Source organism: Urocampus carinirostris, chromosome 16 (assembly GCF_059441175.1).
Source record: "Urocampus carinirostris isolate Australia breed hairy pipefish chromosome 16, RoL_Ucar_1.0, whole genome shotgun sequence".
Classification (NCBI taxonomy): Eukaryota; Metazoa; Chordata; class Actinopteri; order Syngnathiformes; family Syngnathidae; genus Urocampus; species Urocampus carinirostris.
In genome coordinates, this window is record NC_142364.1 from 18,184,680 (window position 1) to 18,198,624 (window position 13,945).

General features: G+C 38.2%; 1 protein-coding gene across 2 annotated transcripts in view; it reads right to left on the reverse strand.

The window, feature by feature from the left end:
* The window catches only part of mrrf (mitochondrial ribosome recycling factor), a 29,560-nt gene that overhangs the window by 12,802 nt on the left and 2,813 nt on the right, over nt 1–13,945 (reverse strand). For both annotated transcript variants that reach the window (XM_088356002.1, XM_088356003.1), the window contains exons 2-4: nt 10,998–11,177; nt 10,781–10,933; nt 2,859–2,977 (exon numbers count right to left, since the gene is read on the reverse strand). In XM_088356002.1, coding sequence (XP_088212128.1) covers nt 2,859–2,977; nt 10,781–10,933; nt 10,998–11,175 — 450 coding nt within the window. In that variant the 5' untranslated portion in view covers nt 11,176–11,177. The remainder of the gene's footprint in view (nt 1–2,858; nt 2,978–10,780; nt 10,934–10,997; nt 11,178–13,945) is intronic.

A 13,945-nucleotide genomic window follows, 5' to 3' on the forward strand; every position in this document is an offset into this window, starting at 1 on the left:
TGTGTGGAGTTTGCATGTTCTCCCCGTGCTTGCGTGGGTTTCCTCCGGGCACTCCGGTTTCCTCCCACAGTCTAAAAACATGCATTTCAGGTTAATTGGCCGGTTCAAATTGTCTCTAGGTGCAATGAGCAAGCGAATTGTCTGTCTTTATGTGCCCTGTGACTGGCTGGCAACCAGTTCAGGGTGTCCCCTGCCCACTGCCCGAAGATAGCTGGGATGGGCTCCAGCACCCCCGCGACCCTACTGAGGATATGCAGTGCAGATAATGGATGGACTAGTTGAAATCCAAATGGATAAACGTGTTCAATCACAAAGAGTCCAAGTCACGTTAAAGTACAGTACATGTCCAATGGAACTTATCTCGAATAAAACAATTTCAAAGAGGCTCCAGTCGAAATAAAATCATGCTTATCCATGATACGTGAGTTTAGTTGTGAATTTACTGTTGAAATTCATAACAGGTCATGAGTTTCATGTGGTAATTGTAGAAAAAAGGCAACACATGATTGCATAATGTCCTAATTGTAAGTTAAAAAAAAAGCATTTTGACTTTCCAGACCACCAGTCTGGAAAAGTCTGGACACTATAAGCCTACTGAATGAACTAAAGCTGTGATTAGTTCAGTGTTGTATTGAAGAAAAAGGAAAGGAGAGTATAAAAAAAAAAAGACAAATAATCCAATCCTTCCTAACCTGGGGGTAAAATGAGGTCATTTCCTATTCGGTGTCAACGTACACACAGACGGATCTACATATCGGCGCACACACAGAGTTCAAGTTCTCGGTGCTATTTTTCACTCCACAACAAAGGGCTCCTCGAGCGATCCATCAATTAGCATATGAGACCATGTTGGCGCTAGACTCTAAGGTCGGATTTCATTTGTGTCTGCTCTGGCTCGACTTCAAACCTCCGTTTATTACCTTCGTCACGTACGAATAAAACAAGTCCAGTTGTTTTTTAGTCAGCAGGGTTGTGCACTAATTCCGAGAAGCTAGCACATGTACTTTGAGAAAATTAAGGAAAACAACAGGTTTGAAGAGCTAAAATACCCCCCAAAAAATAAATGTAATACAATACTGCTTGTTAGGATTTATTTTTACAATCCATTGTAACTGACCAATATACATTGTCAAAACTGTCATTTCCCACAAACCTACAGATAAATAATTTATTTTTAAATTTAATTACAAACGTGAAGTCACGTAATTTACCAGAAAACATGCTAGTTAGCTTGATGTGTATTTAAGTTCCTCCTTAGTATAAGTCGAACCAGGCTGAAAATGCATAATTAGGTGGAATAAATAAGAAGTACTAGAGAACTACTCCCTTGTGTTTGTGATGTTTTATGCTAATGTAACAATTTATTCAATACGTGGCCAAAAGAGGACGCTGCCAATTTATGGTGTATAAAACTATGGCTTTCAGTGCTTTAGACAATGGTGCTATTTTTGTTATATAAGAAGCTACTCTTGTTTTACTCTTCGTTTATTGTTGTGTCCTACGCATATGTACAGCGACTTTGGGTGTCCTAAAAAGCGCTTCGAAATACAATGTATTATTATTATTCTCATTAAAAAGCTATTTTAGTCAGTTTTCGGCACAGAATAGTTAGAAATGGCGCGTGAAATTATATATTTTTTCACGTATAAATCCCTCTGGAGCACACTTCTCAATGTTAATTGCCCAAACTGTCAAAATTACCTTTTCAGTTACAATTTTCAAGTTTGAGTCCAAAATTGTCTATTGAAAATAAGAAAGCAAAACATTAAGGCTTGAGACATTAAGGCATTTATCTTAATTATTTCAGATATTGAACATGTGAAATTGTTCTATACAGACGCTCCCCTATTTACCAACATTCGACTTACGCAAAACGGTAGATACAAACATTTTTCACGGTATGTCGAAAAATATCCAGACATTGCTGTAAGTTAGATTTTGTATTGTGTGCTCCTTTTTCGGAGTAGAGGACAGTACTAGAGTGCTTCTTTCCACAACGTGGTGCTGTGAGAGGTCACCCAGCATCCACTCCAAAAAATAAATCAGACTTCTACTTCCCAGTTCGTGTGAATGCACATTGCACTGTATCTCTAGCACGCTAAGAACTTCGACATTTTTACTGTTTAATAAGTTAAATAAAGTTAAGCTTAAGTCAAGTCATGTTTATTTGTATAGGTCTTAATCACAAGTTGTCTCAAAGGGCTTCACAGACCACAGAATGTCAATGCCTAATATGTAGCTTTGTTGTTCAGTACTATGCTTTATCATTCGGTTTGCTTTGTAATATTATAAAGCATATTATTTTTTAACAAAGTTTATTTTTCTGTTTCAAAACAATACAGGTTACTTATACAAGCCTTATGCATACTTATATAAACCTTAAACATACAAAATATAGCACTGAAGCACCTTACAAACAAATTCACTTATGAATGATCGTCCGGAATCTCGTTCGTAAGTAGGGCAGCGGCTGTACTAATGCTACCATAAATGCCGCTATTTGGACTCCTCAGAAGCACACACGTTATACAGTTCAGTATATCTACATACCATATATATATATATATATATATATATATATATATATATATATTTATTTATTTTTATATTTTTTTATGTTTGCACTGAAAGGAGAATTGGTCTAATCCTTACATTGTGTTTGTTGTAAAAACGAAAGTATGTCGTATAAAAACAGACTAAAAAAGACAAAAAGGGAACCCATAACTGGCTGACTACTGCTGACTTCATGCCCCGAAAAATGTCAAGCTGTCACATTTTAATCGTTGAACAGCCCCCAAACGTAATAATTGGAAAAAAAAATAAAAAAACATTCCGATATGTGTATATAAGAGTCCTACCTCGGGATAGCTGCCCATATTGACCATAATGAGCTGAGGGGACTTCATTGAGACCTGACCCAGCTGGTTGAGAGGAAATTTCCCATCCAGGGTTGACACTACAATGTGGTCCAAAGCTCCTACAAAACAGGGCATGTGGATACATAGTGATAACCTTTTCAATGCTAATATTACACCTTTTAAAATTGTTTTAGTTAAAAAGAGTGAATATGACCACATTTAAAACAGAAAGTCAGATAAGTTTGCGAAACGTAAGAAAAAGAAGGCATTCATCAATTATTTTGGCACGAGTCCATCTATTCCGTGCAACAAGGCAATTCATCATCTGCTCAGTAAAGAAACTCAAGAAAATGTATTCGGGCTATTTTTACGAGCACCTCGCCTTCGACGATGAGAGAAGCAAAGGTGTGTTGACCTCGACCCCCCATGCCCCTATCTTTGCATCTGGCTAACCTCAGACGCACGGGTTTCCTTCTCCTCAACCTCTGCCTTACATCACTCTGGGGCTGCTTAGGCTGTGGAGGTTGCGATGCATGACAGTGCTGTTGGTTTGCATTTGAAAGGAAAATAAGAGCCATTTTCCTGATTTTTGTTTCGAGGGTCAAACACATAAAATATGCCGTGCCCAAAAAATGGTCACATAGTTTTGCAATCCGTCCTTCTTTCTGAGTTGTTCCTTCCTGATGCGCACCTCAACATCTGGTAGCATTTACTGCCAGCCAGAAAGGCGGACATTTTTTTTTACCAGAGGAAGGAGCTGTAAGAGAGTTGGCTGGAAGAATATTGGAAAGCTAAGATTCTCCTTTACGCATTTATCAATTTAAATGCACCATATTGATTTCAGTTTCAGCTATCGTCGATACAAGCTCTAATTTTGGTAAAAATATTACCCATTCCCTTGATTCTTTCATAGAAAACAGATTGTTTTTTCATATATAATCAAATAAAACTAAAGCAAACAAAATGGGGAAAACTGTTTCCTCAAGTAAAATCATAGACACACGATGTAAGCAAAAAGATAATTCTACATGATGATGATGATGATAGAAGATTAGTAGAATTAAGAATATAATTATTTTTATTGTCATCGATTACAACATAGTGAGCATTATTTGCAATAAGTTTAGACATTGGAATTGACAATTAGATCTTATCTCATAAGGAAAAATGTCATTACCTTAAAAGAATAACGTTGGAAAGATTAAGAAAAGGATCAAAATATTGATGATTTAACAAAAACGATTACCTGAAAAAGATTTTAATGAACGCATTTAATGAAGAAATTTAGAACTTTTTTATTTATTCATCACATTTACCACAGATTTAAAAACTGAATTTTTATTCTACAACTTTTACTGTTTTTTCTTCAAATAAACGTTCAGTGTTTTTATTATAACGTATTTTATTAATGATTTCTTGGGGCGAAGGCCAATTAAACAGAGCATTTTGGTAAATTCACTCATTTTAAATAATTTATTAGTATGACTGAATTATGTCAATGTATCAATAACATTGATAATTACAATAATAACAATAATAAAAATAATAACTTATATTGCACCAAGTAAATAATTTGAAAGAAATAATACATTCAGAAAATACGGAAAGAAATAAGGTGAGAAAAAAAGACATAGAACAGAAAGACAAAAAAGACAGAAAGAACAACAAACAATAAGGATGATGATAATAACAATAATAATAACAGTAATAATAACAATTTGTCAAGATTGCACCTAGAAATGTATTGAAAAAAAGAAATAGGAAAACAATGACAAAGTAGGACAGAAAGACAAAAAGAAAGGGAAAAGACACAAATAATTAACCTACAAAACAAACAAAAGGACGTTACTCCATATTTTGATTGTATACTCTGTGTACAACAAACACACACAAACCTGACAATCAAATCAATAAATATAAATTCGAAAAGTACTAAGGTAAATCTCCATGGCTGTCTGTAGTTTTTGACAAGACCTTTTCATCGAGGGCTGAAGCAAGTACAGGTAACATCCTACTTATGACCAGGATTGGTTTTGTAAATCCTTTACAATGGTTCAATCTTCTGTCAAACTGTGTCTAGTTATTGAGTGTAGTGGTAGATTTCTGTGCCACCTGGCTGTCGAAATTGTCGTACAGGTTTCTGGGATGCTACACGCTGTGGTCCCGGACAATGAATTAAAAAAATGAATTTCAGCTGGGAAAATTGAGCATCTGCTGGCTGGGGTTGTACAGGTGGGCCCAAGTCGGATGTTACTTGTAAATGATACCTTGAAACAAGACTTGTATACCTTGCATCAGTGCCCAATCCTAGAACTAAATTTTCCAGCCGCAACCATAAACCTGAAATTAGCCAGAAATTCGAACATGCCACTCATGATCCGGTGCAGCCGTGTAGAATTGTAACAAAATAGGTCAACATTTGTCGCTGTCCAAAATTGCATGACAATGGTGACAACGGATAGCATCAATAAGAGCACAGAAAGCCAACCACTAGGCAACTAGTGACATAAAAGATGAGAGAAAAGGCAATAATCCTCATCTCAATTTGACATCATTTTTAGTCACGGTACCGTAAGAGACCGTAAGTCACAAAATAAGTACACCCCTCACATTTCTGCAGAGATTTCATCAGTTTCTCAGTGATACAATGAAAGGAAGTCATTTTAAAGCTTATATAGCAGTGTAACTGTATTTTCCCCTTAAAAACCTAAAATATGGGGGATACTTGAGGTCACATGCTTCTCTACCTTCCGCTTGAGGATGTCCCAAAGAAGTTCTATTGGGTTTAGATCTGGAGATATGCTTAGCCAGTCCATCCCCTTTACCCTTGGCCCCTTTAGAAAAGCCTTGGTCATTTTGGAGGTGTATTTAAGGTCATTGTCAGGATAGAACATTGCCCTGCGACCAAGTTTCTGGAGGGAGTGGATCATTCCTTAATACAGTATCTCATATAACATTCATGAATTTGTGTTTCCCTTAATGAAATGCAACTCTACAGTTGCACTCATGCAGCCCCAAACCAGGACATTCCTAACACCATGCTTGACTTTGGGCACGACACAAAAATGTTTGTACTCCTGACCTTGTTGCCGCCACATATGCTTCACACTATCTGAGCCAGAAAAAATAATCTTTGTCTCATCAGACCAGACAATACTTTTTCCGTGAACCTTTGTTGACAGACTTTTTTTCATTGTGTCAAAGTGATGTTTCTTTAGTGATGTTCTATTTAAAATTATAATAAATCTCTTGTCGAAATGTGAGGGTGTAATAACTTTTGTGACCTACTGTACAAATGATAGAGAAATGACCTAAAACTGAGCATTGTAAGTAACAAACGTTGAATACGTACGCCTGAACTTTTATTTATCTTTCAGAGTGGCCGAATTATTTTCCACAATGCCTTTCTCTATATTATGTTTAAGATCTCGTGCACTTAGTAAAGACTATGCAAGTCGGTGATACAATACTGTATTTCATTGGTCCCCAACCTCCGTCAAAGGGGGCGCGGGTGCGACTTTAGGGAACTTTCTATTTTTTTAATTTCCCAGAATAAAGTGCAATTGCACCTCCACTACACTAGGTAACAGTGGTGTTCACTTTGGCAGCGGGTTTTGTTTGCATTTAGCTTCTACGCTTTGCATTAGTATAAGCATTGAGTATGAAGTATTGGCACGAAGTGTAACGGACCCTTAAGTGACCCCACGAAAAAAAAAAACTTAACACGGATGTGGGGACAGGCCAAGAGAGACAGGGTAAAGAGACAAACAAGTCTCATCCTGAAAGCTACGACAAAGAAGTTTGACAAAGCGTACGTAAAACTTCACTGTCACCACGGGGGGAGACGAGCAAAGATTGGTGTGTATGCTACGTTAAAAATCCTGGGAGTGGACAGCACAAAACCAAATAAATTAAGCTGTCACTTAAACAAAATGTCTAAACTGTGAGAAACAGCCACAAAATGAGTCACAAGCAGGGAAAAGTTATATTTGAAAAAAAAAAACCTAAACAAGTAATCCAGTGTTTTTCACATTTTTTTTTGAAGCTTTGCGACTGACTGATGGATGACTGCTACAAACACAAGCATTTGCCTCCAGGTCAAAGCAATCCTTCAAAGTAGCGATGCTGCGTGCAAGTTTCCTTGGCAACCCGACTATGACCACAACAACCCCTCGGATGTTCGCTCTCCATCTATCTCCGGCTTTCTGCACACTTTCATACAGTTACATCCACACTTACTCCTGATTAAGTCCAGATGAAAACTTTGTTGGGAACCGGCGCAAGGGCGCGCGAACACACGCACGCTTGCTCGCCTGGAGAACTGACGTCATTCCATTCTGTTCCACCACCTCATCCTCGCTTTCAGCCCCAAGTCTTGATGCCTCAACCGATTACATTACAGCTGGACAAAGGAGAGGCGGACGGACAGATGGAATTGGGGATGGATGCAAAGTGATATTTCTTGTGCTTTGATCGAACGTGTCATATGAGCTTAAATAAAAGTGTCCCAAAAAGGACAAGGAGGTTAGACAAAGAATGATGAGTTGCCATAGAAGCATATTTTTTTCTTTTGCTACTGAATATCACAAACAAGCAATATGAGGCACTGTAATGTGCATATTAATTGATATAATTTAAAAAAAAACGTATTTCCTTTGATACAAGGTGTGCCTCATTTTAAGGCGCACTTACCCAAAATAATCTTTTGTGATGTATTTCTTTTCATAGATAAGGCTCACTGGACTATAAGACACATGAAATTAAACTACTGTATGATGATTTTATTTATATGTGTACAGACGCTCCCCTACTTACGAACATTCGAGTTACGAAAAACAGTAGATAGGAACATTTTTTTCGGGATTTTGAAAAATATCCGCACATTGCTGTAAGTTAAATTTTGTATTGTGTGCACCTTTTCCCGAATACAGGAAAGTACTGTAGTGCTTTTTTCCGCCTCTACCGGTGTGTAGCGCTGTGAGAGGTCACCAAGCATCCACCCCGAAGAGAAAATCCCAGTTCATGTGTAAACATTTTATACTGTATCTCCACTGCACTAAGAACTTTGAGATTTTTACTGTGTAATATCTCGTACATCTATTCAATATGGTTGATGTAAAGTGTAAAGAAGAGGTGAGACGTGTCATTTGAAATGAAAGTGGAATAAGAAAGCTTAATGCGGTCGAGAAAATTGTTAGATCGCTTTTTTTCGGCCACTTGCTACCACGTAGGAGGAAGTAGCCTAACTCTTGAAGCCCATCTTTCACAAGTAAGTTAAAATTAACTTTATCTATCTTTATAGAGCATATTATTTTAGTAAATGTTTATTTTTCAGTACTAAACATAGCAAGTTACTTATACAAGCATTAAACATACTTATATAAACCTTAAACATACATTTCATACAAAATATAGCACTGAAGCAACTTACAATCGTCCGGAACCTATCCCGTTTGTGAGTAGGGGAGCGTCTGTGTATATATATATATATATATATATATATATATTTCCTTTTTTTATAGAACATAAATATAGTAATCCCTCACTATGACATGCTCACCTTTCATCATCTTGTTTCTTTCTGGGAAAAAAAAGCTACAGGTACAGTTTACAGAACTGCAGAATGTTAAAAGGGTTTATTCTTTGATTTGAATGACTAATAGAGTATTTAATTGTGTAATAATTGTAAAAAAAATAAATAAAAGCTTTGTACTTCACGGGAACGTAACCCCCAAGATAATCTAGGGTTCACTGTATTAGAATAGCTGGTTTCACGCCGAAATTTTTGTTTTTCATAATTGGATACCAAATGTAAGTATTGTATTTCATTGCAATTATTTATTTCAGATTTTAATTCGCTGTACTTTCCGGTCTAAAAGGTTCACTGCATTATAAGGCGCAATTTCCAATTTCTGGCATTTTTTTGGTTTTTCAAGTGCACTTCAAAGACCGGAAAGTACGGTAATTTAATAAAACAACATTAAATTTACAAACTCAGACTTAAAATAGGAATGATAAGAGAAAGGTTTGGTTGATCTGAATTTTATCTCAGCCATATATACACTCATGAAAAGAGCCAAGAGAAAAGCCCAACCCCTGCTATAAAGGTATAAACTCAACAAAGGTAACCAGGACCCAAGAGTCCTGACCCTGTATCTCAGACCTGAGAGGCAGACTTGTTCACTATTCGATCAGATATACACGTGACCCTTAATAGAATTGTCTCTTTCCGCCCGTTAAGCTGTCAATTTCATCTCCCTACGACCTTCATCCCTGACCGAGCTCAAATCTTTGCATGCCGGAGGCTGCAGGTCACGACCTGGATGTAGTTGAGGAAATGATGGGCAAACTAGGGTCAAAGTAAGGTCATATAGAGCAATTCATGATCCAAAGAAACTGTGTTATATAGTTGCTTGTTAATCTTAAAGGAGCTGAACGAAATTTTTAACTTTTTTTGCTCACAGCTGCCACCTCTGGCTTGTGTCATCATTGCTGCCTCTGTCAAGCACGTATAGTTGAATTAAAATAAAAATGGTCAGGAATGCGAGAGCAAAATAATGACAACTTACAAGGGATACTTATCGTGATTAATGCAACAGGGAGACTAAGTTGCCTAACCAAACGTGCATCGATCCGGTAACTTGGCAAATTTTGGATAATTCTGGATACCTTTGGATATATAGCAAGATTGATACTAAGTTCCATGGCCAGTTGGAACCTAGCAAGTATTAATTGGAAATCTCCTGTCTTGTTATTTAAATCACTTTTTTTTTTTTTTTTGTCCTTTTCACTCCATAACGTTGGTGGGTGCATCAAAGGTAATGATGCCTGTGTAACTGCACTGCTGGGGTGTGTATTAGGTACTGCTTACAGCAATTAACCGTATTGTTTTTCTCTAAATTATTGTTTTTCTACTGCTTCAACATTCACATAATGGAAGTGAGCAAACTGCAAAACAGTACACAACTGCCAATGTCTCCTTATAAGCTGACAGCCTGACGTGGTACTTTTTGTTATTTTCTAATGCTTAATGTTTCTGAATACCTTACCCTTTCGAGCAAATGTAGGGAAAATAATGAATCATCCCTTGTACACTAACATTTAGAAATAATAAAAAAATAAACACAGTTAGCGCATGTGCGGCAGAGTTCTGAGGTCATGAGATCGAACTTTCCTGTGTGGAGTTTTCATGTTCTCCCCGTGCTTGCGTGGGTTTCCCCCGGGCACTCCGGTTTCCTCCCACATTCCATAAACATGCATGTCAGGTGAATCGGCAGGTCCAAATTGTCCCTAGGTGTGAATAAGCAAGTGAGTTGTCTGTCTCAGTGTGCAAGGCGACTGGCTGGCAACAAGTTTAGGGTGTCCCCTGCCCACTGCCTGAAGATAGCTGGGATGGGCTCCAGCACCCCTGGGATCCTACTGAGGATAAGCGGTACAGATAATGGATGGATGGAAATAAACACAGGGGGAGCATGACGTCTTTCCCCACTACTTCCCCCCCAGTCCCCTCTTACCTCCTTCGTCCTGAGTTCCGCCCCAAACAGCTTTGTTAAACGTAAGCTAAAAGCAGATAGGCGCCGTGGGAAAGAAACAACACAAGTACTCTTTGAACTCATTTGGGCATTCTTAACACATACTTAATAGAGAAAATATTAAACTTTGTACCTTTTAAGGACAACTCAAATCATGCACCCCACCTTTAAGCGTATATATATATATATATATATATATATATATATATATATATATATATATATTCTGTGTAAGTTTCAAATGAGCCCTGCGACCGGCTAGCAACCAGTTCAGGGTGTCCCCTGCCCACTGCCCGAAGATGGCTAGGATGGGATCCAGCACCCCCCCGACCCTACTGAGGATAAACGGTGCAGATAATGGATGGAAGTTTCAAATGAATAGGCAAATACCAGGTGATGTTCTGATGCTGAGATTGCGAGTGAAGTCTTCTATAAGCGCATCGACGACAGCCGTCATATCTTCCTTAACTTCGTCCAAACTGATGATGTCTTCCACCAAAGCAGAGCTGATATTCACCTTGGCTGCTTGGCCCTTTATTTTGGCTATCAAGTCATTCAAGAAGACCAGTCAGCAAGTGATTCAATCCACAAATGATTCCCTACAGACCTTTCGCCTTCTTGGTGGCATAGAGTCGGATGCATGTATCAGGGTGGAACAAGCCTCTGGGCAACGAAATCTGGGCACTGCCGCTGCGATTTGAGGGAACTGGGGGCGCACATCTGAGCGGCTGAATCAAGGTGCGGAACAAGAGCGGATGAAGGCGAGTCAAATAGCTCACTGCCATGACTAAAATTACAAAAATACACACAGAAGCACAATTTAAATTGTGCACAATACAATAATAATTAGCACAAACTGTGAGTAATTAAAAATAAAATAAAGTTCTTTCTCTTGATTTAGCTCATGTTTTTTGGTTTGTGTTTTTTTTTTATTTAGGCACAGCACAAAAAAATAACATCAACCACTAATTAACAAATACAAACCACAAAATAGTTTCACACAAAAAACAGCTGTACAATACAATAACATAAAACATAAAAATATTCCCAAGGAGAGCAGGCTGAAGCCCAAGGTTTTAAGTCTATTTTTTTTCCTTGCTAAAAAAGACATAATTAAAATCAAAATAAGAAAATAAACTCTCACCCCACAAAACCCCTAATAAAATTAAAATGTTGAATTAATCAAAATAAATAGTTAATTGTTAGCATTCATGCAAATGATGTTTTTTCAATTATAAAGAAATTGAAAGGATAGGAAATATCCAATATATACAAATACACAGTCATATGGATATATGAGGAGGCATCGGGAAAAAATATGAACGGATGAACATTTCAGATATCCAAATCAGAAGCATTTTCTGTTACTTGTTTTTCAACCCTGTACTCGGAACACAATTTCTGCAAAAAATTGGAAAAGTTTAATTCGAAATAAGGTTCCAATCCCAAAATGTATTTTTAATACTCAGACAACGTTCTATATTTCAAACAATACTTTGTATCTGGAAATTGTAATATTCTTAGCACGTCAGATGAAAATGATCTGTAGAGTCATCAATGAAACAGAAATGTTCTCCCATTTTTAAGAAAAATATTTTATCTTCAAATACGTTTTTTGCTTAATTTCTTATATTTAGGGGGATTCCATTAAAATATTTTGTTCGTATTTATTATAAAATCTATTTTAGTCACAAAAGGTTACCTATATAAATTGTTTGAGCCCCCTTTTCCACAAAAAAATGACCCCAAAATGAGAAGGAAAAAACCTATACTGCTTATTAAATAAAAACAAAATTTTTGGGTGGTTCAAACAGAAATAATGTACTAAAGATGTCAAGTATGACCTTGGTCCAGCCTTGAGTTAATGTGACTGCACCCGTTTCTTGTTATAGAAAGCGGTAATATCTCAAATCAGCCAGTAGGAGGTAGGCATACATCTTGTACAAGCACTTAACAAGCACAGTCATGTCTCCCATTGAAACACTCATTCAGTTCTGATGTTTAGGGATTTCTCAAAGGGGAACCCCCCATTCCATGTAATGAACACACCACAGCAGCACCTCTGACTGTATTATGGCATCAGCAACTCCCACCTTGCAGACAGTGAACCGTGATGCTGAACCGCACGGTACACACAAGTACAGACAAAGTCGGCAGTAACAAAGGACCGCAGACACAAACACACCAAATCCCGTCTTTCAATGTCACTGGCTGTGAAGAGCATGAGCCTGTAGGGGAGAAACATACCGTGGTGCTGGAACAAAAATAGAATGTGGCTTTGATAAATGAAGAATATAAGTCAGTGGTACACAGATAACCGCCCAAAAATTGTGGTGTTTTTTGTTTTAGAGGATCTGTTTGGCAGCAGACAAACTCATTACTGCTATAAAAAAAATCACCAAAAAAGTCTCTTAGGCACACGTCCAGAGATGAACAGATATCCAAATGCTCAGAGGCTCTCAAAACCTGGCAAGCAGATTTTCCCGACAAGGTGATACGATCTGACCCGACTGTGGTAGAGCGGATCAGCTCCAATGAGAGACGATGACGGAGGTTCTTGGAGGGGAAGTCAAGCAGAAAAAGTGGAACACAGGTGGTCAGTGAGATACTGTAACTTTACATCCTGCAGATGCAGCTGCGCTATAATGCGTCACAGTAGCTGGGCTCGTATGAGATCTCATTTGTACACTATGGAGTACTGTAAAGAAAATATCTGGCGATCTTCTTTGTTTAGTCTCATTTCCCTCCACCAAATAATTATTTGCAATGCAGTATAATTGGTCCGCCATGATGCTGTACGCTGTTGTTAAACTCTAAATCAAGGGTCTCCAGCCTTTTTCAAGATGAAAGCTACTTTTTGTTACTAATTAGCACATGGGGCACCCAGTTTGATATGCATTTTTAAAATAACAAATTATCATCAATAATCACAATGATCTAGCGCTGGTGGGAGATTTTCAGAACAGGTCCGCGGGCACCTCGCTTGCCCTCGGGAACCACGTTTGAGACCCCTCCTTTAAAGAGTGACAACCAGACACATTAATGCCTTGGAAAGACAGCTTATAGGTCACATATGCATGTTTAGTACATATTTAGTTGACTTTAAAAACCGATGACGATTGAAAAGTTTGCATTTATTTGACAATACTGACAAATATCACAGATTTGATTCCAACTGGGGCAGCACGGCGGCACAGTGGCTAGCGCGTGTGCGGCACAGTTCTGTGGTCATAAGATCGAACCTTCCTGTGTGGAGTTTGCATATTCTCTCCGTGCTTGCGTGAGTTTCCTCCGAGCACTCCGGTTTCCTCCCACATTCCAAAAACATGCAGTTCAGGTTAATTGGCCTCTCCAAATTGTCCCTAGGTGTGAATGAGCGAGTGAGTTGTCCGTCTCTGTGTGCCCTGCGACTGGCTGGCAACTAGTTAGGGGTGTCCCCTGCCCACTGCCTGAAGATAGCTGGGATGGGCTCCAGCACCCCCGCGACCCAACTGAGGATAAGCGGTGCAGATAATGGATGGATGGACGGATGATTCCAACTGCACAGGTAAGAAT